At 31.2% G+C, this 26,479-nt stretch overlaps 2 protein-coding genes across 2 annotated transcripts; one reads left to right on the top strand and one right to left on the bottom strand.

Annotated features, from left to right (window-relative positions):
- Nucleotides 1-1,092: 1,092 nt before the first annotated feature.
- Nucleotides 1,093-11,994, top strand: LOC107443928 (uncharacterized). Its single transcript, XM_016057951.4, has 4 exons — nucleotides 1,093-1,231; nucleotides 6,530-7,009; nucleotides 9,371-9,545; nucleotides 11,253-11,994. The coding sequence occupies exons 2-4, from the start codon at nucleotides 6,566-6,568 to the stop codon at nucleotides 11,321-11,323; spliced, it is 690 nt and encodes a 229-aa protein (XP_015913437.1). The 5' UTR covers nucleotides 1,093-1,231; nucleotides 6,530-6,565; the 3' UTR covers nucleotides 11,324-11,994.
- A 2,105-nt stretch (nucleotides 11,995-14,099) lies between these two features.
- On the bottom strand, nucleotides 14,100-24,468 carry LOC107443934 (cationic amino acid transporter 4). The gene is made up of 4 exons (XM_016057959.5): nucleotides 24,145-24,468; nucleotides 18,958-20,711; nucleotides 17,158-17,266; nucleotides 14,100-14,387 (listed from the first exon to the last, which is right to left on the bottom strand). Exons 1-4 carry the CDS (start codon nucleotides 24,176-24,178, stop codon nucleotides 14,191-14,193), a joined length of 2,094 nt encoding a protein of 697 aa, XP_015913445.3. The 5' UTR covers nucleotides 24,179-24,468; the 3' UTR covers nucleotides 14,100-14,190.
- Between the last annotated feature and the right edge of the window lie 2,011 nt (nucleotides 24,469-26,479).

Below are 26,479 nucleotides of genomic sequence, written 5' to 3' on the forward strand. Positions count from 1 at the left end.
GCTTCATTAATTTTCTTGTTCTTGCCAGCCTCGCTAAACATTAATTTTTAAGAGCCCTTACAACTATTTTGTCACATTTTTTATTAATTGTCTCTTAATTCACGTCATATATTTATGAATGTACTTTATATGTTTTATGCCGACATAAATGTAAGAACAACATTATAGAAAGGTGTTAAAAATTTAGAACTAAATCGTAATTTACTTTATGTGCTGAGACAAAATTTACTTCGTTTTTTAGTAACACTCGACATCTTTAGAGAAAAATCATCCTAACTTTTTATAGAATTAAGGGAAAACAAATAACTAATAAACGATTAAAACGAATTTTATAAATTCTTTAAGAAATGATGAAAAGAAGTGGTAAATTCATGATCTTATTAGTAATTGAATATGTTTCCGCAATGAGAGCACTGTGCCACGATTCGAGAAAAAAAAGTATGTGTTGCTCTTTTTACATGCAAAAGCATTTATATATTTGCTAAAAAATATTTTAAAATCAACTTTTAAAATTTTATACTTTTTGCAAACTGAATTACTGTAAGAATAGCTAATTGGAAATCTTTTGTCCTAGTTTCAGAAGTTTAAAAGTTTCAAACGATTCCGAAAGCCGGACATTTATGATATCGTTTGCTGAATATTTGTTCTTTTTTCATTTCAAAATCTTAGTCTTAAAATGAATAAATATGATTAATATTTCAAAAGTCTATAAATGAGTTGATTAAAATACTTAATGATTTTTATAATAAACCAATTAGCTATATAAAGGCACTTTTTCTACAATAATAATTAAGAAAACTTAAGAAAATTATTAATAACTAGCAAATATAATTTTTTTAAAAAATTATTCCAATAATCTAAATAATTGAAAAAGAGAAAGAGAAAAAAATGACATCAATAACATTAGAAGAAGAAGAAGACCACAAATGATTCGAATGTTTAAGTAAAATCAGAACAGAATTCAAGCTGAGTGGTTGATGTTATAATATATTCCAATGACAGCTGTTTTCTAATTCTATATTTAGAAGTTTAACTGTGATAAATAGGGAACGGTGAGACGAATATGAGGTATATTTAAATCTCTCTTTTCCGGAATATTAATTTCAAATCGAATTTTTTATCCGAAAGATATTAATTACATGAGGATAGAATTATTGATTTTGTTAAGTTCTATTATGGTGACAGAAATCATATTCCGAACATGATGGAATTTACTAACAGTGGAACAAAAGTAAGTAAAACCATTTATTTGAAATAGGTTCTTATTCGAATATAAAAATATATATGTAGAATTTTTTAAATAATTAAGTTATACAATTTGAATATGTTTTCGAGATGAAAATATTCAAGTAATAACCAAAATCTGATATTTTTATTTTAAAAAATGCATGAGAAATGGAGAACTATAGCGATTCGTGAATTAGGTAAAAATTATCTCGTTTTACTCTATTCACGTTGTACGTGTATTTATACAGAAATGAGTATTGTTTGGGAAGGTTTTGCTTTTTAGGTTGCTATGGCAACAGTTACTAAATATTTTCATTTATGTTTTTGATCGTAATTTTGGTAAGTAATTTTATAAATCTTAAAAAAAATATTTATGGTTATAATAATCCCTTTATGTAATAACATGAAAAATTTGTCAAAATGTAGTAGGGAATTTATAAGATACAAGTTTTATTTATAAAAGTATGTATACATGATATACTAAGTGAAAAAATGTATTCAACTAAAAGTTGGAATTTCAATAAAAATATAAGATGCTTTTGAACTGTGATAATAAAATAAAATGATAATGATACGGAATTCACTATTTAATATACTATTCGAATTTGTATATAATATACAAAAGAATTTAAAACTAAACTTATAAATGTGCTATTTTTATTCAGTACAAAATATAAGAAAAAGGGAAAAATTTTTTTTTGCTGTATTAATAACTATTGAGACGGAAAGAAACCACAAGGGACACAATTGGAAAAACAAATGAAATGTCGAGGAGAAAAGTTTTTGATCATTTGCTTAGGTTCTACAATTCACCCGCCGATGTATGGCCGAGACAGTAGTTTTGCAGCCAGTGGCATAATTCAGAAATTGTGGGAAATATCCTCTGCATAACGTTCTATGATGAAGTCGAAATCGACTTATAACTTTCAATTAAGAATTAAACATCGACAATACTAAAAATAACATTATAAAGTGTATACAACGTATTAGAAAAACAATTTATGAATAAAAAAAAATACTAACTGTTCGTTTAGGGGAAAAATCATTAAAAGTTTCGAAAACAATTGTAAAATTTTAGTATGTTTCGGAAGCATAAATTTAGCCAAGCCAACTAAGCTCTGAATCGGAAAATAGTTAAGATTGTATGTTGCAGAATGGGGATTTAATCTTTAATGTATAACTCTTTTTTTTTAATTTTAAACTTATTTTAATCCATTTAGTATGATTTTTTAATTTGGTGACAAAGGGAGCTTTTTTTCCATGGTTGTTCAGAAACATCCGCCAATTAACCTTGCGTTTTTGCCAAATTCCTCTAAAAAACTTAGCGTTAAATTTGTTGCCAACACATAGGCTTAATTAAGAGACTCAATTTAGCATTTTATTTTAACTTAGATTAGCACTCTCTAATTCAACAAATTTATTCAAACCCAATAGTTTTCTATATTTAATTAAAACTCTGCGAACGTAAAAATTTGCGCTGCTTTGGATTTCCTATCATGCTAATGATATTCTGTTACTGGCTTTGAACAGCTGACCCATTTTTGGGTTTATGACTATCCATATTTAACTCCATAGTATTGTAAGTAATTTTAAACCCAACCCAAAGGGAAACTACTGAATTAAGCATTGGGATTAACTAGCCCTTTTGGAGGACTTTTTTTCTGGAACCGACTTTGAGGGAAACCACGAAATCCTATCATGGAAGGAGATTTCTTTCCATAGCTGTGTGTCATTATTGTGGCCAGTACGAGCTTGAAACAGAATTTTATTTTACCAAAAATCGCTAGGATTTGAAACTGGGTCACTTAAGTAGGTATTTGTGGTTAATCACGTGGTTGTGTCAAATCACGTGGTTGTGCATGGCGGGTTAACGTTGCAGCTTTAAGGCTTGAGTTTATCACGCCAAATCAATTTTCAGGTCATATTTAATTGGATACCAGCAAGTGCCATCACGCATGGGTTTCGGTTGTCGTTTTCGATTGGCTGACCCAGGTATGACGTTGCAGGTATCCAATTTTTCAGATATTGATATTGGGGGAACGCTCGATTTTTGAGCTACATTTTAATGATATCTTCATTATCTACATAACTCTGAAACACAGTTAGAAATTAGCTTAACATTATAATGCAAACTTTATGCAAATTCCATAGACGGACGCCAACCTTAAACAGCGTCAATTTCTTTGAGAGTAGGGCTGAAATTCAAAACGTAAACCAGCATACCATCAATTTTTAAGTAAGAGATCTACAAAAAGCGATTCCTTTGAGGGATCTATTAACCAAGAACTTTTATCTGAAGACAGTTTTTTTGATTGCATGTTAGTTTCTATTTATTGAGGTTGACAACAATTTTTACTTTTTAGATTTTTGTATTTTTTTTCTGAGAAAGTTATTTTTTAGTTTTTAAATTAGATACATATGTTTCCAACTTAAAATTCAATGGGGGCAGCTCAAATATTACGTAAGCACCTAAGAGAGGAGAGGATTTTTGTGATTTGAAATTTTCTTAAATATCAAAACAAAAGTTTAAAAAAATTACTAGTGGTAAAATCTTAAATGTGGGATATAAATTACATTTGAGGAAAGAAAGAAAAATTGGTAAAAATGGTCTTAAAAGATTAAAAGTTTTAGAGAAAAAGAAAGAAAGATTTCTAATTGTTATTCAATTTCAAAGATTATTAAATGAATTAAAACGTAAACTTAGTTTAATGTGAAGTTAATATTTTTTTATTTGAATTTATATTCTAAAACAGGATACAGTAATTGTTGAAGTTAAAGGGGGAGGCTGGTGCCACGTCCTTAAGCAATGGAGGGGGTTTGGAATTTGTTGCTGATAAGAAGAGGGGAAGTCTAAAAGTGCTCTCCCATAATATTTGAGCGGTTCAGACAATGTTGGGTGGTTCAGATATTGGCAAAGATTTTATACACAGAGTACACACTCTGTAAATTCTTGAGAGAAAATTTTTTCCTTTCGGTTTAAAACTTTATCGTAGGCTATTTTTTTGTTTAGTCAACTTGGTTTATTTTTAATTTAAGAAACTTGCCAAATTCAATGATAAAGAACGCTTTCTGGCAAATTTATTAGTAAATGATGTAAACGAGCGGTCGTTACCTTAGTAATACTTTAAAGCCACGAACCTATCTTGACGCATTTTGCCAAGAGCATAAGCATATACTATAACAATGCGGGCACTATAAATACATCGGTCGGCAGGTTTAACGTAGATGATAGATGCCACTGATTTCCCAACAAAAGACCGTAGTAAACCTAACCATCTTACCTATACTCGCTTAGTTGTTCAGCATACAGCTCTCTACATACAGCTGACTTTCAACGATATCTGGAAAGATGTTAGAAATTCAAAACTGTCTGGCTACTGGGGAATAATTTCCCAAATAACATGCGTAAAACTCAGATTTTATAAATAGTGAAAGTACAATTTAGTAAAATTTAAGTGTGCTCAACTGGAAGAGTGGAAACATTAAAATAGACCGGTAGTGGGCAAGGAGCTTTGATACTGTCCGACCAGTTCAAATAATAAGTATGAATTATTAACGTATCTAAAATACAGATTTTATAAAATGGTGCTAGTACAATCTAATTTAATTAACCTTCAAGAGTGCCCGCAGATGGTTTCAGGGATACAAACTGTCTGGCTAAATGGGAAACATCTTCAATTAGTTGCTTATGCAACCTATATGAAATACAGTTTTTATAAAATAGCGTAAGCGTAAGTAAGATTACATTTTCTGCATCTTTGCCACCTGTTACCTGCCAAAGTTACCGCGACTCGAAACTCTTATTAATTAATTGCTCTTACTATGACGTAAGTCTGGCGTTCAGGGTCTCGTGTACTATATTTCAGTTAACCCTTTGCTAAGCTAAATAAAGATATTACGCAAATTCTAAATAAATATTTTAATTTTAGCTTTAATTAACCATAATAAACTAAATTCATTTTCATTTAAAAAAATGCTATCTTTGAATGATTTTTATTAGCTGCAATTATTTATACATATTGAGTGCTCCGTAATCACCATCTTTAATATATTATTAGAATCCATGTCAAAAATGAATAAAAAAGAGTGCATATTTGATGTTACATATTAAAAAAGATAAATCAGGAAACATCTGTAAAATCATTACAAAAGAGAGATGAATAAAAATCAAAAACCATTGTGATTGTTTTTGATTTTTATTCATCTCTCTTCTATATTAAAAAAGACTGCATATTTGATGTTACATATTAAAAAAGATAAATAAGAAACATCAGTAAATTCTGCAAAATCATTATAAAAGAGAGATGAATAAAAATCAAAAACCATTATTATTGTCTGCTGAAACTTGAAAACATTTCTAATAATCACCTTTCTATTTTTTCCACCTGGCAATTGGATACTTGTAAGTGACGTAAAGTGTGAATCAATCAGTTAGATTCGACGCACACGCAGCTGGTATCCAATTAAATCCCAGCCGAAAATTGATTCAGCGTGATAATAAACTCGAGTCTCAAAGCTGTGGCATTAACACGCCATGCACAACCCCGTGATTAGACACAACCATGTGATTAGTAACAAGTACTCAATTTTTTATGATGTATCTAATCCAAACTTCAAGTAGTGCGAGAAATAGTATTGTATACTGCAAAAGTCTAATAACACAGAAACCTTGTTAATTAAACATAAACTTATCTCAGTTTTTTTATTTATTTATTTATTCGTAAGTATAGACAAGGAGGCTCCGCTCATTGACCCCCATGAACCTTCTAGGTATCTTCATTTTTCCCCCTTAAAAGTCGATATTTTTTACAAAAACGAAGAACAAGAAGAAAAAAATTTGCTAAGAATATTTTGTTGAGAAGCACTTGTAATGTTTTTTAATCCGACAGGCCTAGATGGTGGTCAAGGAACTGACCTAATGTCCATCGTTTGAATCCCGATCAGAGGTTTGAATGTTTTTCCCTTCTTCTTTGTACTGTTTGTCCTTCTTACCATGGGGTTATGTAGGCACACCTGATATGATGCCTCCTAAAAGTGTAGACAACACCTTTGCCTTTCTGATAACCGGAAGACTAATGTCAATGTATATGGGGGGGGGGACATTGGAGAAAAAACATTTTGTTAATCGTCTTATCAAAATGAATCTGAATTTGAAAACAAATATTCCTCTGTACATGTAAAATTTTGAATTCAGCATGTGTGAGATAATCAGTAGAAATTTATGGAAAGTTTTAACAATTTTTAATCAATTAACAATTTTTAATTAATTTTTAACCATTTAATTAATGCTTTTTGTTTTTAGGTGATGATATATAGGTCCTTCTAGGAGTATAAAGAAATGTATAGAAATGCTGATTATGATTATAATTATGACAGACTTTCAATAGCCAGTTTTCCTGATGGACTAAAAGAGGAAGTCAGATACTTGCCATATAATGAACCACCTGTTCGCAGAACTAATAGCTGTGATGATATAGCTCGCTTTTACCGTTGTTTCAATCTAGCCCAAAGTAATCAAGGGAATGGTTTTACATGGCGTCACTACTTAAGTTTCTTCCAAATCAGGCTAAAGAGTTTTAAATTTTCACCCACTTGCCAAAAATTGATGTCCAAAGTACCGAGCTCGTCAGAGTTTTCTTTTGTGACAGCTCGCCAAACGAGTACCCCGAATGGAATGTTTCGGTTTCGAAAGAAATATTCTTCTAAAAGTCCTCGAAGTAGCCCTGAAGTTGGCAAAAGCAGCAGTTCTCTGTCTTCAAATGTGGGTACTCATGTGCTAAAGGTAAGTTCAGGGCTGCCACTAGGTCTTTCTTAAAATAGTCACTAATTTTTAAGTTGATCACTAAAATTCTCTACCACTGAGAAGTCCCTAGATGTTCCCCTTTTTTCCTTATATATATCAAAAATTAATCTTTCTTCAAAATTTTCAGTTTATATCAGGTAAATTTACATTTGTTTCGATTTATGCCGTAGATGGCACGATAAAAGCCTCATGCCATGTTAGTTCAAAAAGAATATCAGTTAACAAAGAATTCAGCAATATTAATTAGCCTGCTGATAGCAAAATACATCAACGAAATTGTTCTAATAAATTAAACTCGCTTAAACTAGTGTTGGTAGTGAATAAGCTTCTGCACCGGATGTTTCGTCAATTAACTTTCATCTTTTCAGACATTTAGAACAATTTTTTCGGACTAAATAGTCTGAAATGAAACTCGATAACAGAGTTTATTGATGCAAAAGATCAAATTTATGCAAAGTATCAATGCATTAAAATCTCCTTGCGAAAAGTATATTGAAGCAAATGGATCATATTTTGATTAAATAAACAGCTTCTGAAAAAAGATACGCAGATTTATTCATTGATGGGAAAAAAGTCATAGGATACCTCTTAATATCGTGCCGGACTTTTTTTAAGTGTAAGAAGCGTAGCAACTTGTCTTGGCATGTACTCAACAAGTAGTTGGAAGTCTCTAGCAGAAATTTTCTCCCATGCAGCCTCAATAGATAACTTGCGAATGCAGACCTCTCGATAATATCTCATAAATGTTCGATGGGATTCATGTTTTTTTTTACAACCGCCGTTGAACAGCCGACCCAATATTTGGGTTTACGACTACTAATGTTCAACTCCGTAGCCTTGTAATTTTGAACCCAATCCAGAAGACAAGGGAACTCATGGATCAAGTATTGGGAGAAATTTGCCTTCGCGGAGGACTTTTTGATGGAACTAACCCGCATTTGCGTTACATGGTGAGGAAGACCTCGAGAACCTCCCACGGTTAGCCTGATGGCAAGGGGACTCTAACCCATGATCCGTCTGTCACTGAGGATATTTCACGTCAGCACTGTGGTCGGTGCAAGCCAGATGTGCAATTCGTATCGACCAGCTATTGCCGGGATCGAACGCCGGTTCACCTCATTGGAAGGCGAACGCTCTATCCCCTTAGACATCGCGGGATTCATGTTTGGCAATCTTGGTGGCCAACTCATTCGCTTGAACTGTCCTGAATGTTCTTCAAACCAGTCACAAAAAATTAAAGTCCGGTGACATGCCGCATTATCACCCACAAAATTTTTATCATTGTTTGGGTACATGAAGTCCATGAGTAGCTGTAAGGGCCCTCTGAGTCGTTGAACATAACCATTTCCAATCAATGATTGGTGTAATCAGGCCATAGCACCCAGCCCATGCCGTGAAAGACCGCCCGCACCGTTATGGAGCCACCACCATATTGTACAGTGCCTTGATGACAACTTGTGTCCATTGCTTCGTAGAGACTGCGATGCACTCAAACTCTCCCATCAGGTTTGACTAGCTGAAATCGTGACTCAACTGATTAAATCACAGTTTTCCAATCGTCTAAGTCCGACCCATATGGTCACAAGAGCTGGAGGTGATGTCGTGCTGTTAGTAGGCACCCGAGTCGGTCCTCTGTTGCCATATCCTATTATAGCCAAATTTCGCAGCACTGTCCTAACGGACACGTCCATTTCACATCTCGCATTGATGCGCTATTGCAAGAAATGTTACTTGTCTCTGCTAACACTGGCAATTCTAGGCATACAACGGTGATTTCAGTGACTAAGTGCAGGCGGTTGCCTCTAGGTAGCACATGGTGGAAGGTTATTCCTGAAATTTGGTATTCATGGCACACTTTTGACACTGCAGATTTAAGAATATTGAATTTCTTCACAATTTCCGTAAGAAAAAGTCCCATGTGTCTACTATTCTACTCTTAAAGTTTGTTAATTTTCGTCCTGCGGTTTTAATTACATCAGAAACATTCTCATATGAATAATTTGAACACAAATAAAAGTATCGCTAGTCTATTTTGTACGTGATAAAACTGTTATCTGTATATTTGCACATAAGGATCAAGATAATACAATAGAAATTCATAGATGACTTTCTATGTCTTATTTTTGTTTCCTACATAGCAATTATAAATATTTTTTTATTCTTTTAAAATTAGTCATTCATGGATAAAATAATTTTGGCATGTCATTATTATGTAAAATTTCAAAGAGAATATTCTTCAATTTTCTCCACGTTAAGAATATTATCGAAAATATTTTGCAAAAATATTACAACCGAAAATTATATATTTCTGAATGTTTTGTTTTATATATAACTTTAAAGGTATGCAACGACACGAAGAATTTAGCCAAAGATATTTGCAAGAAAATGGAGAAAATCTCACATCTATATAACCACGGAAGTCGAAAAAATTCAAAGGAACGACGTCGGCATGATGCAGTGGATATAATAGGAGATGTTCATAGTCTTTGCAAAACTCCGATTTTAGCACCAACAGGTATACTCCATCTTTTGATAGTTATAGATTTAACGAGCCAAAAATATTTTTCAGACGTTTGAAATTTTTTTGTCTGTAATGGTTTTCACAAAGTAGAGACATATTATGGAAATAATGTAATTACTGAGGGGGAAGAAATAATATTGATCTTTTCTAATGTGCATTTCGATATTGTTTTCCATTTATCGGTTATTGTGTACTTCGAAACAATACCAAAAACATTTTAAGATTAGAGATTAACTTTTTTAATCATAAATATTTAAATTTCATTATTTATTATTATTATTTGCAATTTATGGTGAAATGGCCTGATAAGAGTTGGAACAGGTACACATGCATTGCATGCTTTATGAGTTTCACAAAAACAGTAGCACTACCAATGCTATTAAAATTATTTGCGATATTTATCCAAGTGCATTTGACGTTCATTAATGCTAAAGGTGGTTTTTCTAAATTTAAATCCGATAATTGTGATTTTTTTTTCTTGCTATTGATTAAGAAGACCACGTATAGCAAATAATTTAGGCATTGAGTTGAGAGGTATAGTTCGTTCACCAGGAGATGGCAATTGGCTCCGCCTTCATCAAGTGGTATCTGACGATACTATTTCGCTATTTTTAGGAAAATGATGATAACAATCCTGAACAAGGTTGCTATTTGGCGATCGTATGACAAAAATATTTATTTCGCAATCCTTATGTGCATTTTTTTTAACATTAAATGTTTCATAAATTTGATATTTCACTCTTTTGAGTAAATTGTTTGTCCTTTTTGAGACATTTTGCTGCAAATATATTTAATTTAGAGTAACGAAAGGTATAATAGCAGATGATAAAGCGAAGTAAGTGACTGAAAAAGAATTTACTGTTTGCGTTTGGCGCGCATTAAAGGTTGTCTCAATTTCAAGCGCAGATACGTTTCTCCTTTTACTCTCGCACTGAAATGAACTCTTCGTCCGAGGAGGTGGAGCTAAGTGCTAACTCTTGGTGAACGAACTATACTAGTGCTTCGCCCACCACCCTGGTCGGATATTGCACAATCGTATTTTCATTTTTTTTTTCTTTTGCTACAGCATTTTCTATCTGGGCAAAATACAGGGTTATTCATAATTCCCTCCACCTATAAACGCCATTTTTCATTACTACAACTGGCTTCAGTGGTACATGTTACTGCCATCTACCGGCAACTGCTTAAATTAAAACTTGAATACTTTCGGAATAATTTCATATGTTTTTTTTTTGCCATATTCGTCTTCGTTTTTTTACTATAACGCTTCGAAACCCCGGAGGGAATTATGAATAACCCTGTATTAAAAAAAAATTTCGATGTTGTACAAAATGGCATGTCTAGAGATTTTGCTCAGAAACAAATTGATTTTTATTGATCTGGCAATTAAAATTTGCACACTAGATAGCAACTGGTTGTTGATAACGAGGTTTTTATATTATCAATTAAAAATTAAAAAGTATTTAAAAATTTATTTATCTATTTGATTTTAATGTAAAAAATTACATTTCTTTCTGATCACCCTTTTCCTAAATTTTAATTTTACTCCTATTCGTCTTCTTGAAGTGTTTTAATGAAACTGTATTAAAAATTCTGCGGTTGAGTTTCCCGTGCATAGTTTTAAAAATTATCCTATATCCCGTGTAAAACTTTAATAATTTACTTTTTTTTAATTACAAAAAGACAAACTTTTTTTTGTAGGAGAATCTACAGATACTGATTCCGGAAATGCATCACCTTTAAAAGGAGCTGGCGACAGAAGAAGAGATTAGTAGTAACAAGTGACCTCTGTCATTGTGAAATTTCCTTTATCATTAGTGCTCTATTAAATTGAAAATTCTTCAAAGAGATTTAAAGGGAAAAAAATGAAATATTTTAGAGGGTTATAATTTATATTTTTAGAAGCTACGTCATTTAAATACTCTTAAAAGTAAGTGTTAAATTCTTACATACATCCCCATGAATTCTGTCTTTTAGAAATTTTCGTTACTTTCTTAAATTTTGTCAACTTTGCTACTGAGGAAAGTTAATTCTTAGATTATGAATTATTTTCTCTTTTATTTACTTCTCTGCAATCGAGCAATAGTTATTATATTTCAAGTAATAGCCATTTTTGTACTTATTGTTAAAAAAATGATTTTAACATGAATTATTTTCTTAGGTTATGCAAAAGCGGTTAGAGCTGTTTAAAAATGTGCAAAGTTCAGTCACTGAAACTGGTTTTACTTAAAGCATACATTTATTACTGTATAGTTAAGTGTTGTTGAAATAAATAATTACTGATAATCTTCTATTACTTTATTATTTTGCTTTAGAAATAAACAGTTAAAGTTATTTCAAAATGTGCAAAATTTAGCCACCACTGAAACTATTTTTACTTTATGAATACATTTATTACAGTACAGTAAAAGCTTGGTGAAATAAATAATTCTTAATAAACTTCTATAACTTTGTTATTTTGCGTTAGAAAAAAACAGTTACATTATACAAAAGCTTTTAAAACTGTTTAAAAATGTGCAAAATTTAGTCACTGAAACTGTTTTTACTTCAGGCATACATTTATCATTGTAAAGTGTTAGTGAAATAAATAATTCTTAATAAACTTCTATTACTTTATGATTTTGAGTGAGGAATAAAAACAACAATGTAATTTTTTTCATTAAAGAATTTTTTTCATAAATTCTAAAATAGCTTATAGTTAGCACCTCACTAAAATGTTTAATATTGCTAAGTAGACATTAAAAGCTTTTGACAAACAAACTTGATTGTGTAAAATCAACCAATGAAAATTGTTGAAACGTTATGATATGCCTATAGATATCATAAAAACCACATTCTATCATCATAACTAAACATAGAAAATACAGTATCTCTGGCTGTCATCCGTATAAAAATTAATAAAAATCAACACGCTATTTGCCTGTAAATGTCTATCCCTTACTTAACGTTATTTACATTTATTTATCATCCCTTTTTGTCCTAAAGTGAAATCAAAAAGAGGCGGAACTTAAAAGAAAATAATAAAATAACGAAGATTTTGCAAATTATTAAGAAAAAAAACATGAAACCAATAAAAAAAATAAAAGTATTGTCTTTATCTAGTTTAGTTTACTAACATAAACTAAATTCATTTAACAATTTAAATTCAGACTTGTTATTTTTTTACCAGTAAATAAATACACTTTTTGACGCAATTATTGCATGTAACATTTCTTTAGATGATTAATTCTTGCTTTAAAAATTTTAATAACTTTTTGAAACCCATATGAGTCAAACCTCCATTGAGCCAAACCATCGAATTTGTTCACTCTTGAAAAATCCTTGATAGAAAGTGCAGTTTATAATTTAAGCAAAAAAAAAAAAAAAAAAAATCCAAACAGGTATCGATTTATGAGCTATTAATTTATATAAACTTCAAAATTTTTATTTGTGAATCAAACTATTTCTTCGTGTTATTATTAAAAAAGGGTGGAACCTCTCGTGTTTCCCTAATTGTTAGAATTATCGATTTCAGAAAAATGTGCAAAATTGATGAAAAAGGAAAATTTTGGGGGGGTCACAATAATTTTGATCTCGTATCCTGACGCCCCTGCTTTCCAGCAGGTAAGGAAAAGAAAAAAAGGATGCTCTAATTAGTATCGAATTATTCGTATTACAAATTTTTTTCATAAATATCTTGCTAATTATTTTATTATTTAGTTAGTAATACACTTAAATAACTTCATGTACATTCAGATTTATCTGTTTTCCAAGTACAGGGATTGTTAAAATGTTACGCCCCCATATGATCGCAATTTGTTTTTTTGTCAAAGGTGAGGTAAAACACAACAACCCCTCTTATTGAGAAAAAAATATTTAAAATTCAGAAAAAAAATCAATTTTAAAAAATAATCTTTCGTAAGCACTAAAGGAAGTAATTTCCGATATTTTTTTTTCCTGATAGATTTTGCTCTGATTACTGACCAAACTTCAGTTACACTGATACACTTAAAAAAAAGTATAGTCATAACTACTATAATATGGTAAATTAATAATATGGTTCTTGCTCCATGAGAATACCAAAATGCTTGTAATTTTTACCGTTATTCTTTGATAATTATTTTGGTAAAATTAACAATATAGTATAGTTTTAAATGCGAGTTAAAATTTGGTAATTGTAATAAAATTCGATAATTTTATCATGACTCCGTATCATGTAAAAAGCATTTATTTGGTTAAATTTACTCTCCAGTTCTGTATTTTTTACTAAATATGTGTTAGTAAGAGCTATAATTTTGAAAAACAGAATTGTCGGTAAACCCTTAATACATTAACGAAAAAACTACCAAATGAATAGTTAGAATACCATTCATATAATTTTTTAAACCAGAATTATGTATTTTTTAACCAGAAATGTGTCATACATTGCGGAAATTTTAACAGAATTTTTTTTCTCCGTGTTTAAATCACACATTTCATTCATTTTATAAACATAAATAACGACTCGTCAAAAAATATACAGTATACTTAATAATAGTTTAAAATACAGTTCACTACAAACTCAAAAAATGTTACTGAAGTAGTACATATATTTATTATATAGATACATAAAAGCATTTAAAATTTTTTAAATGGCATAAAGATCTTTTACAATAAATAATTATTCTTTAATTATGGTTTCTGGTAAGGGATTATCGAAAAGACCTTCTTGAGAAGGTCTTGGTTGAGATCTTGCTCTTTTGGTAAAATTAGACCGGCCTGGAAGATTCGCTTGATTTGGTACCCAGGATCTCAATGTTTGCATAGCTTGATCTAGTTTGCTGTGTTCCATGCCATACGTGAAGTAAAGTGCAAGACCTGAAAGAATAGCATGTTTAGATTCCACTTCCGAAAGAATTACGAGGATCATCTAGAAGTTAAGTTTCCGATGGCCTAGAGAAAGAAACCATAATTTCCTGGAAAGATTTATTGCAAAACATACAGCAATATTTCAGCTACTTCTCATCATAAAAGCCACTGGAACTGTAATACTTCTCATAAGTTTTTGTAGTCCATTAAGATACAAGTCTGCTGCCAGGGGATGGAGCCAGCGTGTCACTCCTGCTGTCCGCGGAAAAGTGATGTATGGACAGATTTGTTCAGGAGCAAAAGAAGATGGAGACGGTATAGGATAACTGTCTTGTTTCATGACGAAAAAAATCTGCTACAGAAGGAATTTTACTATCCACCTTCCGATCTTGCTCCCAGTGACTTGCAGCGCGGCAGAATTCTGATATTCGATAACATATCCTATGAACAGAACATATAGCGTGGTAGGACAAAAGTTTCAATTTTTTTAATGTTGAAAAGTAGCTGAAATATTGCAAAAAATCTTTCTAGGCAGTTTTTTTTTAATTTCTTTTTATGGGCTGTGCGAAACAGATTTTCCATGTTAGTTTCGTACTCATCGTTGATTAGGAAGAAAAAAAGTTAATTTTTAAAAATAATTGCACATTTTGGCACTGAATTGATTGGCATCGTTTAGAAAGAGCATGAGAGGACTTGTCGTACATGACGGAACTAGTTTGGGAACCACAGGTACGCACGGAAGTGACATACACTTAATCTCTTCCGGTGTTTTGTGTATGAATCTCAATTCCAATATTTCTATTTTTATTGTTCACATGAAGGAACATTCGAAAAATTATTTGTTGCTATCTACCGTGTTCAACGTTATTATATACTTTAATTTTATTGTAATAAAGTTCTTGCAATTTAAGATGGCGTATAAAAATCCTTAAAACATAATCGCTAAAATAAATCAGTGTTTATTTTCTGCATACTCGATTGGCCTATGTAGTGGTCAAGGAGCTGACCTCCCATCACAGGTCCTGGGATCGAATCCTGGACAAGGCATGGATGTTCTTTCATTCTCTGTACTATCTGTCCTTACAGTAGCGTTTGACCTCCTTATAAGGTGTCCCTAAACTAAATGGCCAACAAATCTGCCCTACTGATACCTGAACAACAAGTGTGTATTGGGGAAAAAAATACATACATCCTGTTGCTGAGACAAATAAGATCGTTTCATAAATTCAAATTAGCTTCACTTCTTGAATTAAATATTTGAATTCATTTAAACGAATCATAATAAGCTAAATTCAACTTCTAGGTGTGAGGATGCTTTGATTGAATTATTACTTTTTCTCCCACTAAATTTATGCTAGCCATTATGAGAACTTACAGAATAAGCAAAGAGTTAAAAGAAAATTTAGCTATTTTTGTGGGTTATTATTACGTTCACTTTTTCTTATTAAATTAGAGTTGGTTTTTGAATGAATAAATTTTCAAAAACAAAATTTTCAAAGGCGGATAAACACCATTGCGAACACCAAATAATAAAATTTTTCAAAAATGTAGTTTTTTTTAAATTTAATTTTTTTTGTGATTAAAAAACACAGTAATTATTGACCAGCGTGTAACAAAATTAATATATCCAACAATACACTGCATTATTTAATGTAATGAAGTATACATTATCAAAAAAATGAGATTCATATATCTCTATTATAAAGACTAATAGAACTTGATATCGGCATGTAAAACTTAAATAACTTTGTGGTACAAATTTTCAATGTTTATAGAAATTTCTTCCATCTACGATGATTTATTAATGTTATCATTATATTTTTGATAGCCAATATTTATAGAAACTAGGGTGCTATATCCTGCACCTTTTACTTACGACGTCCTGCTGATTGCTTCGTAATAATTTTATATTTTGACCATAAGTAGATGTTTGCATAAAAATTAAAACTCATTAAATGTAAAGATATTTTTCATTGCATAAACTAACACTGACTCGATTCCATAGGCTTAATTTCTGATTCGATTAGGATAAAATTTAATCTTAATTACTTTGCCCCATTAAAGTTACAACTTCCTTGACTGTATTGTTTTTAAAATCTTATTTAAGTTTTGGTTACTTAAAAACTCATTAAATATTTCTCACAAAAGAGAGAAGTATTATCATGCGATTTGCTTTTTAATAAAATAGCTTTTGATTTTAAGGACTTCATTTTGAACAAAAAATAAAATCAAAAACATAGTAATTTCCGAGAATAATATTTAGAATGGCTGTTAAAGATTTTCTTAAGATCTGATGATGATATGGATTTGAAATACTGTTGAACATGGAATAAACTGAATTGATTACAGGTGAATACCGCTGAAACGTTTCATTAATTTTGTTAATAATGAGAAACTAAGATTTACGGAATTTCTATGCTTATTAAAATTATGACGAGATTTTTCTTTCCAATAAAAATACACGAAACGTTAAGACAATTATCTCTTTATGACATATAGTAATAAAATAATAAATTTTAAGTATTTTTAAAACCTTATCAAAATTATTTTAAAACTAAATTAAATTATTAAAGATCTAAAATTTGGTAACTCTAGGCCTAATCGAAAGCTTTCAAGGATGGTATAATGGAACAAAAATTATTCCAAAATATTGATTAGTTTACTGTTTAGCGATTACCTTTATCGTATGAAATAGAAACACTTATTTAAATGTGCATGAAAACAATCAATCAAGTTAGAGCTCTTAGCTAATGAATCAAAATTATTTGCAATTACTCACCAACTACCATCCAAACCAGAAGCCTCACCCATGTAATTAACTGCAAATTAACTATCAAAATGGCATTTAGAATAATACTTAAAGCAGGTACTAATGGAAACAATGGTACCTGTAAAAAGAACATTAAAGCATTTATCAAATTATTTTAAAATATTAATCATTGATCATTTTCTCAACTACGAAAATGTGGAAGAGAAACAACTAATTCAATAAAGTTTGTACTGTTTCCTTAATCGAAACCATAAATGCTTAAGCACATATAAATTAAAGATAGAAACAATGCTTAAACAATTTTTATTTATACAATTTCTTAGCAACAACTCATAGTTAGAGTAAACTATACCAAGACTAAACTAACTTTATTTAAAAGGTTCTACTTTTTTCAATAAAGCAAAACTTTATAAATCCGGTAAAAACATAACATAATTATTTATCAAAATTTTGAGTTCAAAGATAGGGGCATAATTTAAAGCATGTAAAAAGAAAAATGATAAAAAAATACCCAAAAAGTATACCATAATGTTATGTGTTATGATCTTGCTTTTAAGGGCACACAACTAAGTTAAAAACGTAGCTCTAAGCTATTTAATAAAATTTGAAGACATGTTCTTGCCAAATGATAATATCTCCGTTGATTTCAATGACATGAAACCATGTATCATGACCCCTTAGAGACGTGCCACTCTAAATCGAGATGCGTTTGCAACTATTAAACATTTTAAGTCGGCGTTCATGTTAAACTGAGAACAAGAAATAATTTCTCTCTTATTTGAGTCACGCAATTTATTAGCTGGGCTACATCGCTTCATTAGATGAACTGCGGATTACAACATACTTAATAATTACTAATTTCAATAATTTTGAAACCAATTAAAAAAATTGAGAAACATTCCGAATAAACTATTCGGTTAAACTGCTTTCCAGGAAGACTTTTTGTCATTCGTTCCATAGAACGAAAACTGTCGATGGCTATCCCGCAAGAAATCGGGATCAAATGCAAAAACGTTTGCATCTGAGGATAGTTTCGTAATTCTACGCTTAATTGGCACTCTGGATGCTTCTGTTGGTAATGGTATCTCCTACTCCAATGATGAAGCACTCGGGATAGTGAGTTCGATCCTTGAAACCGACTAAGCTCAGATGATTAAACCACGTAAGATTTAACATGCACGCTAAATGCGATTTAACTCATAGTTCTCTCGTTTAATTGTGGTGTGGAAATTTGACTAGAGAGGTACAAGATCAGGCGCCGTTCATGTCATCTGATATGAGTCAAAGTTACGTGGCATTCCTAGCAGTTTTAATAATTAAGCTATGTGCTTTGGTCCTGGCTGGGAGATATTTGATGTGCTTAATACAGAATACGAATACCTTAACTAGGATTCAAACCTGAATCATCACTTATCCATCAAGGTTTCCTGATTTATGCCACAATTTTATTAATTTGTCTAATTACGAGCTAACGATCAAGCCAAGTAGTTACTTCAAGTTATTATAACGTTTGAAATGCTATGTGAATTGGTAATAAATCTTTGATTATAATGTAATATCGACCATTAATGTTTAATTTCGTGAATTAATTGTTTTAAATCTAACAAATAAAAGAAGATAATAAATCTGTAGATAATATTCTAACGAAAAGAATGCCACTTTTTAAAATGAAAAACTCGTGTTCGTATCACACTAAAGATGACAAGATAACAACTTAAACATTTTACTTAACAAAACTTAAACAGTTAGTTTTGTAACAATGGAACTATGCTCAAAAAATTTTATTAAAGAAAGAAACATTATGCTTACTTTGTATCTGAGTTCTGTATTTGACTGATGATGCATGACGATGATAAGCAAAGACAATATAACGCACAAAAGTAAACAAACGAAAACAAAAAGAGCCCATACTTGACCACCAAAAATCCACTTTAGACATCCTCTTGTGAAGCCACAAAGGCAGAAAGTAAATATTACGAATGCAATTATCGCTTTTTGCGCCATGCGCGGTGGGAAAAACCTAAAAATATACATAACGCGATATATTTCCTTCAATCTACCCGCAGGATCTGTCTCTTCTGTGAAAGACATTCTTTTATCTTCAGTAATTGTGTCTAATTCCCGCGTAGCAGTTTTTAAAATCATAGGTGGCTTATATCTCAAGACAATGACTGATATACTCACAACAAGGTAAGCAATAAGAGCACCAATCGACATTATTTCGATCAAAGAATTGATATTTAAAATCAGTGTCAAAATTCCAGATAGAGAGACAAATATGTACATGGCAGGGAGAGGTGTCTTTGTTCTGGGGCTAATTTTAGAACAAAATGTTAGCAATAAACCATCTTCAGCCATACCATAAACGACACGAGTCATAGCAAATATTATGCTAGCTATTGCTGTTGCCATACCACAAATTGCACCTATAACAACCAAATACTTTGCCCAATAAATTCCACGCATACCAAAAGCATCTGGGAGTCCGGAATCACCAGATAAATCTTTGTAATTAACCATTAGAGTTAACACTATGGAGACACCCACATAACTAACAGTCGCTATAGCCATTGATATCATTGTAGCTCTAGGTATTGCTTTTTGGGGTGAGTTGGTTTCTTCCCCAGCTGATGCTATGCAGTCGAATCCCACAAAAGCATAAAAACAGGAAGCAGATGCTCCCAGAACTCCGTACCATCCATACGGCATAAATCCCTCTGTAGTTGGTCCGGTCCAGTTACTAATGTCTGAATAATATGCACCTACTCCGAGAATGACAATAATAACAGCAAGACTTATGACTGAAAATATGTTATTTACATAGGAAGTTATTCTAACACCAAACGAAAGAAATATCACGACCAGTAATAATAGACCTACAGCAAAAAAGTCTAAGTATTCAATCGAAAATGCCTCATTTATAGATTCTGTTATATTAATGGTTGAAGCTTTAATATAACCATCCGTTAAGGAATCTATGTAAGCACTGCAAGCTCTAGCTGTTGCAGCGACACCAATGACATATTCGAGTGCCATGTTCCAGCCGACAATAAAAGCCCATAGTTCGCCCAGCGCCAAATACGTATAAGAGTACGCAGAACCAGCTTTTGGATATCTAACACCAAGTTCAGCATAACAAAGGGCGCTTAGAAATGATGCCAAACCACTAAATAGAAATGAAATAATGATGGCAGGGCCTGCAATATTTTTGGCAACCGTAGCTATGATGACGTAAACACCCATTCCTATCATTTGTCCCACGGCCAATAAGGTGATGTCGAGAGTTGTTAAGCATCGTCGTAAGTTCGTATCCAAAATAGCTGATGAATCTATGCTCTTTCTTCTTGACATGCGAGTTGAAAAATCAGATGGTCTTCTGTCCCCATCTGAAGTTCTAATTGAAAACTCAGAGCATCTTCTGTCACCATCTGGATCTCTAGACATAATAGTTGAAAAATCAGAGGATCGTCGTCGTTCCCCATCTAGAGCTCTTGACATGTGAGTTGAAAAATTAGAAGATCGTCGCCTGTCTTCTTCTGGAGCGCTAGACACTGGGGCCGCCTCTACAAAAATAAATTATTAGTATCACGTATTAAAATCACGTTTTGTTATTAAAAAAAACACTTTTAATGTCCTAAAAAACACTTTTTATAGAGTCAATAAATTATTCACACTTATAAACTCATGATTCTAATCCAAACTCATAATTTATATGGTTTAATAATGGGAATAGAAGTAAAAATAACCTGTTTTTTTATTCATTTCTTTAGTAATGTGATACTATAATACTTGTGTAACGTGCATTTTTGCTTAGTAAGACTGATGCGAAAGGCAATATTAAGTCTTAATATCGCTTCTCCGAACCCGTTATGAAAACGTGTAACACCATAATAAGCATTAAGTTGAATTAATATAAACCATTTTATGAAAATACTAGTCGTTTTGGCGACCAGCTAGATCAGCTTTCAAAATAAACTTATATAACATATAAACTTTAATGGTAGCCGCACCGAATGCTTTGCACAACCATCTTAAATATTCTAATTAGTAAACCTTTACTCCAATCCTAACACCATAATTAGTTTCAAACAACATAATAACCAATTTGTTTCACCGTCTAGTTGTACGTGACTTTGTACACGCGCGTAAGGATTTTAGTTCAATTTTAACTACTTTCAAGAGATGTCGGCGATATTGTCTAAGTTCTTTACGTATGGAATTTTAAAAGTAATTTAAAATCTGTTCCGGTAGTCACTAAATCACACAAACCACCATAAGTATAAGAGTTCGGGGAGACTATTCAGCATAACACGCAGTAGAAGTATTAAAATTATTTTGTGAAATAAGAAAGAAAATTTAAGATAGAAATAAGATAGAAAATTCTGAGTTAAGGAGATGGTTTCTGTGGGGAACGAAAATCTCTTGGAATGGGGAAACGAGAAGCGAACGTATGACTTAAAGAACAGTGGTGCTGGAAATTGAAGAGAAAGATCGTAGTTTTTTTATTCTGATCTTACTCTATAATTCCGATCTAACCTGTCACAACTCTTCAACGATGCTCAAAATTATATTCTCTTATTCGTAAATGTCCTGCAGTGAACAAACTGATCGTGAAGACACGGTTCCCAGCAGATCACCGAAGTCAAGCATCACTGGCTGCGGTCAGTGTGCGGGTGGGTGACCACTTTGATCAGCCTGCGTAGGGACCGAGGGTGAGCGGTATAGGCCTTCGTAAAGCTGTTCTGCCGTTAAGTGCTCGACTTCGCTCGCAGCTTGTCGGGCTACCAAAACAGGGGAGCCATCCCCTCTGCAGAGGATCAAAATTGTGATGGCATGTCTTCAGATCATCCCCAGGGATGTTTCTCAGACCGTCACCAATAGCCTATTGTGCAGCTCTAGTGCGACGTAAATGAAGTAGCTACCTATCAACTTATTTGTAAATGAATCATTTTTTTATTATTAATGATTTACGGAATTAAGGGTGAAGCCAAGCTGAAATATAAAAGTTTAATGTTCCACAAGAAAAAACCGCTCTGAGTTTAAAGACAATATAAAAATTAATTGTACTTTTTTGATAAACTTATATTCTTGTTGTTTCCAATCCTTTACAATATAGCCAAAGCTATATCGAATCCACGAATCCAAACTCTCTGGCAAAATTATATACCATAATTGGTCTCAAGAGATTGTCTTCCAAGGAAAATTCCAGACATTCAAGGGGAAAGCAAGTTTCAATTTGTACTTGCTACGTGCTAGGAAAACTTTGTTTAACCCAAATTCGACAGTTAAGCTTTTTAAATGGACACTGATGAATCGTGATACTGCTGTTCGATCCGATCTACATCCCCCTCGACGTATCTCCCTTGTACTCAGGACAACCTCTAGGGCTTTTTCTGCCAAACTAGTGTTGAGCAGGAAGGGTTAACCAGTAACAACAGAAAAACTTGTATTTAAAATGTTAATGAATAAATCATAATCATAATCGAATATTCATTCAGCAAAATAGGTGTCGCAAACTCTTGTGTTACGATTTAATATTTACTCGCATTATATGTCGGATCTCGAAAAGAAAAGAGCAAGTTGCAAAGCGAAATTTACACCTAGCTGTACTTAAATATTTCCTTCAAATTTCATCCTGTATACTTCGGTGTACCAGAACTTAAATATCAAAAAAAATGTGAAACTCATCATATACAAAGCCTTAAATTTTTTCTAACAATGCTTGTGAAAACACGAGTTTATTAATCAAAATATGGCTTTGACTATTTGTAAAGAAGAAGAATTAAACTAATTGAAACATTTCATGGACTGAAAATTTTCAATTATCTCAACCGTGGAATATTTAAGCTTCGTTAAATATTACTTATTTCATTGGTTTAGTATTTTATTTGATATTTATATCAAATAAAAATTTTATCTACACATATTTTCTTTACCTATATTTTAATCTATCGTAGAACTCATTAGGATTTTAAAATACTCAGAGCCTCTATTTATACGTGGTTACAGTACAAAATAATGATCTTTATTTATGATTTAAAAAAAATCTTTTATCTTAAATATTAAAAAGTTTTTTTTCGTACTGAAAGCAAACATTATTTTAAACTTATTGTATGTGTAGTTCAATTTTAATTTAACCTAATTATTAATATTAGTTTTATCTATAGCATGCAAATGATATCAGAAATGTTTGGATCAGCTCAAAATATAAATATCCATAATGTACATATTTATGACGTATTTATTTGTATATATATACATAAAAATTTCTGATAAAATTTTCGTGCCGTATAGTAATGACATTTTTTGTAAAAAAGAAGAAGAAAAAAAACAGGTTTATAAAATCAAAATATACGATATTTAAATCATTCATTTTGTAATTTTTACCATTCCTATAGTAACAGTTTACCGGAAATTCTGCTTTTCAGAATTATAGTTTTTATCTATAATGTAAGATAAAATGCTACACATTTAGAAAAAATATAAAACTGAAAAATAAATTTAACCGAATGATTAGTTTTTATGCTATACTCCAAGGTATCGTGATAAAATTACCAAACTTTTTTGAATTTACCAAATCTACGAATTTGTTACATATTTATCTAACCATATTTTATTGTTAATTTTACCGAAATCATCACTGACGCCCATCGGTAAAAATTACGGAGCTTTTAGGTGTTCTCATAGAGATTTTAACAAGGTAAATTTTACCATATTCTAGTAGTTTTCACTGTTTTTTATTCTTAATGTGTAAGTATGGAAATTATTAGAAGTATGTAACATTCAGCATTTGTACCCAAAAAATATCTAAATACTTATTGTAATAACTTCTTATTTACTTCTGGAACCAATTAAAGTGCAAATATATAACATAAAAATTTTACAATAGTAGACTATATTATTTATTATGAATAAAAATTGATAATTTTCAAAAGACATCACTTATAAATTAAAAAAAGCTTAATTAATTTTCTACGTAAGTTAAAGTATACGAACCTGTAACAATTTCTAAATGCCCACTCATATCCATGGATTTTCACTATAATGGTATCCAATGTTTTTGATAAATAGATCTTATGAACTTGTGTTTAATTTTTTACTTCTTAATTTATCCATGATATATATCCATAAAATGACTTAATAAATGCTTGTAATACTAAATTATATGCTTAAAGTATATAATTAGAAATAATGCGTGAAAGATTTCATTGCTGCAGACGCCTTCGGATAAAAATTCGAATCAAGTTTCATGATGTCTAAATTGTTTGTACAACTGCTTAAGTAATTGATATAAAAGTGGATTGAATTTGTGTTAAAGTAGAAGAGTAGCGGTTCTGTTTGGATTTTGGGATTATATTTACTTAAAAACAAATATATTTCTGTTTTCATATTACGTCGTAATATATAAAAAAGGTAATAAAATCTATGTGTTCTTAAAGATTTATATTGTAATGATAAATTCCTTCTAACCATACATTCTCTTTATGTTATCAAGATGTGCTGACATTTCATTTTTTATCAGTTTATATTAGGGATTACATAAATAATTAGCGTTTTTTTTTTGAGCATGCGCGCAATAATTAGTTGCAAAAAAAAAAAAACAATTTCTTAAGTGTAACTTCGTTTCGTTTTTTATTTCTTGCTATGTTCTTCAAACGGCGTTTTCTTGCAATATATAATACTTTTACCATAGCTAGCGTTAGCTTAGGGATAGAGCGTTCGCCGTCCACGGGTTCGAATCCTAGCAACGGCTGGTCGACAGGAATTCTGCCCCCTGCTTGCCCCGACTGCAGTGCTGATGTAAAATATCCCAGTGGTAGAGATCATGGGTTAGAGTCCCTTTGCTGCCTAACTAACCCTGGGATGTTTTAGCGGTTTTCGTCTCCATGTTTTAGTGGTTTTCGTCTCGAAATGAAAGTTAGTTCCAATCAAAAGTTCTCCAAAAAAGGCAAACTTTCTCTCAATACGTGATCCTGGAGTTCTCTTGTTTTTTGGATTAGATTCAAAATTACAAGGCTACAGCGTTGGTAGAAGTAAATTCAAAATTAGGCCGACTGTTCACCGACGGTTATAAAATAAAATAAAAGGAAATTCAGATAATGATTATTCAAAGATTTTATGAATGTTAAAGTGAAATAGTTTATGTTTGTAGAATTTGACTTTTAATAACGAGAGTACAATTACGTACACTATAAAGAATTCTAAATAAAAATACTGTATGAACCGGCACTCTCGGAGAATCATCCGCAAAATTCATTTTTACCGTAAAATATTATATTGTAATTTTTGCAGTGATATTTATGCAATTAGAGTGATTCAGTGATATTAAAATAATTACAATAATAAATGTAAAATTTACGGCATATTAGATATTTTGTTCCATAACATGTTCTGGTAAAAATGGATTGTACGGTAAGAAGTACTCAGGATGGATGTCGGTGTTTAAAAGGAATTTTTATATTTTAATTCGCTTAAACTAGCATAATTTTTAAAAATGGTTACCTATTATCAGTTGTTTCGAGTACTTTACCCTGCGGGCTAGACGTCATTATAATTTTTTTTTCTGCAAATTTTTACTCCTTTTTCTTCACAAGAGTGTTTGTTTCACATTTATATTGAACTCTTGTAAAAAATGGAATGTTGAAAAAAGTTGTACACTGTCGATTTCTCGATGAAGTCTATATATATATATATATATATATATATATATATATATATATATATATATATATATATATATATATATATATATATATATATATATATATATATATATATATATATATATATATAAATCGAGCTGCTTTTCATAATTTTCGTGGCAACACTAAATTTTTATGGTAAGTTTCGTACTTAAAAGAGGAATGAAATTTATGGTATTTATTTATGCAGCAAGACTTACTCCTAAACTACGAAAACTAAAAGAAATGAAGAAAAAATCAGTCGAAATTGGAAAAACCCATTCCCTGAAAAAACCCGAATCGGTTTTTTTTAAAGAAGTTTCTAACAACCTTGATGATAATAATCTGTCATATTGCCGATATAAACCTTTTAACATACACACACACAGACATATATAATATATAGACATACATAAATCGAGCTGCTTTTCATAATATTTATTGCCAACACTAAATTTTTTACGGTAAGATTTGTAGTTGAAAGAAAATTGATAAAGTAAATTATACATTTCGACATTATGGTTATTTAAGATATCCACGACATATTTTGCGTAAATTAAATGTTAATGAATAAAATGACTCTACTTATACTAATAATGCTGGAAATTAAATCTGCGCTTTTACAATGTTTTTATTTGCCGCATCGTTAA

Source organism: Parasteatoda tepidariorum, chromosome 8, assembly GCF_982258835.1.
Source record: "Parasteatoda tepidariorum strain Cologne lab strain chromosome 8, Ptep-v5.0, whole genome shotgun sequence".
NCBI lineage: Eukaryota > Metazoa > Arthropoda > Arachnida > Araneae > Theridiidae > Parasteatoda > Parasteatoda tepidariorum.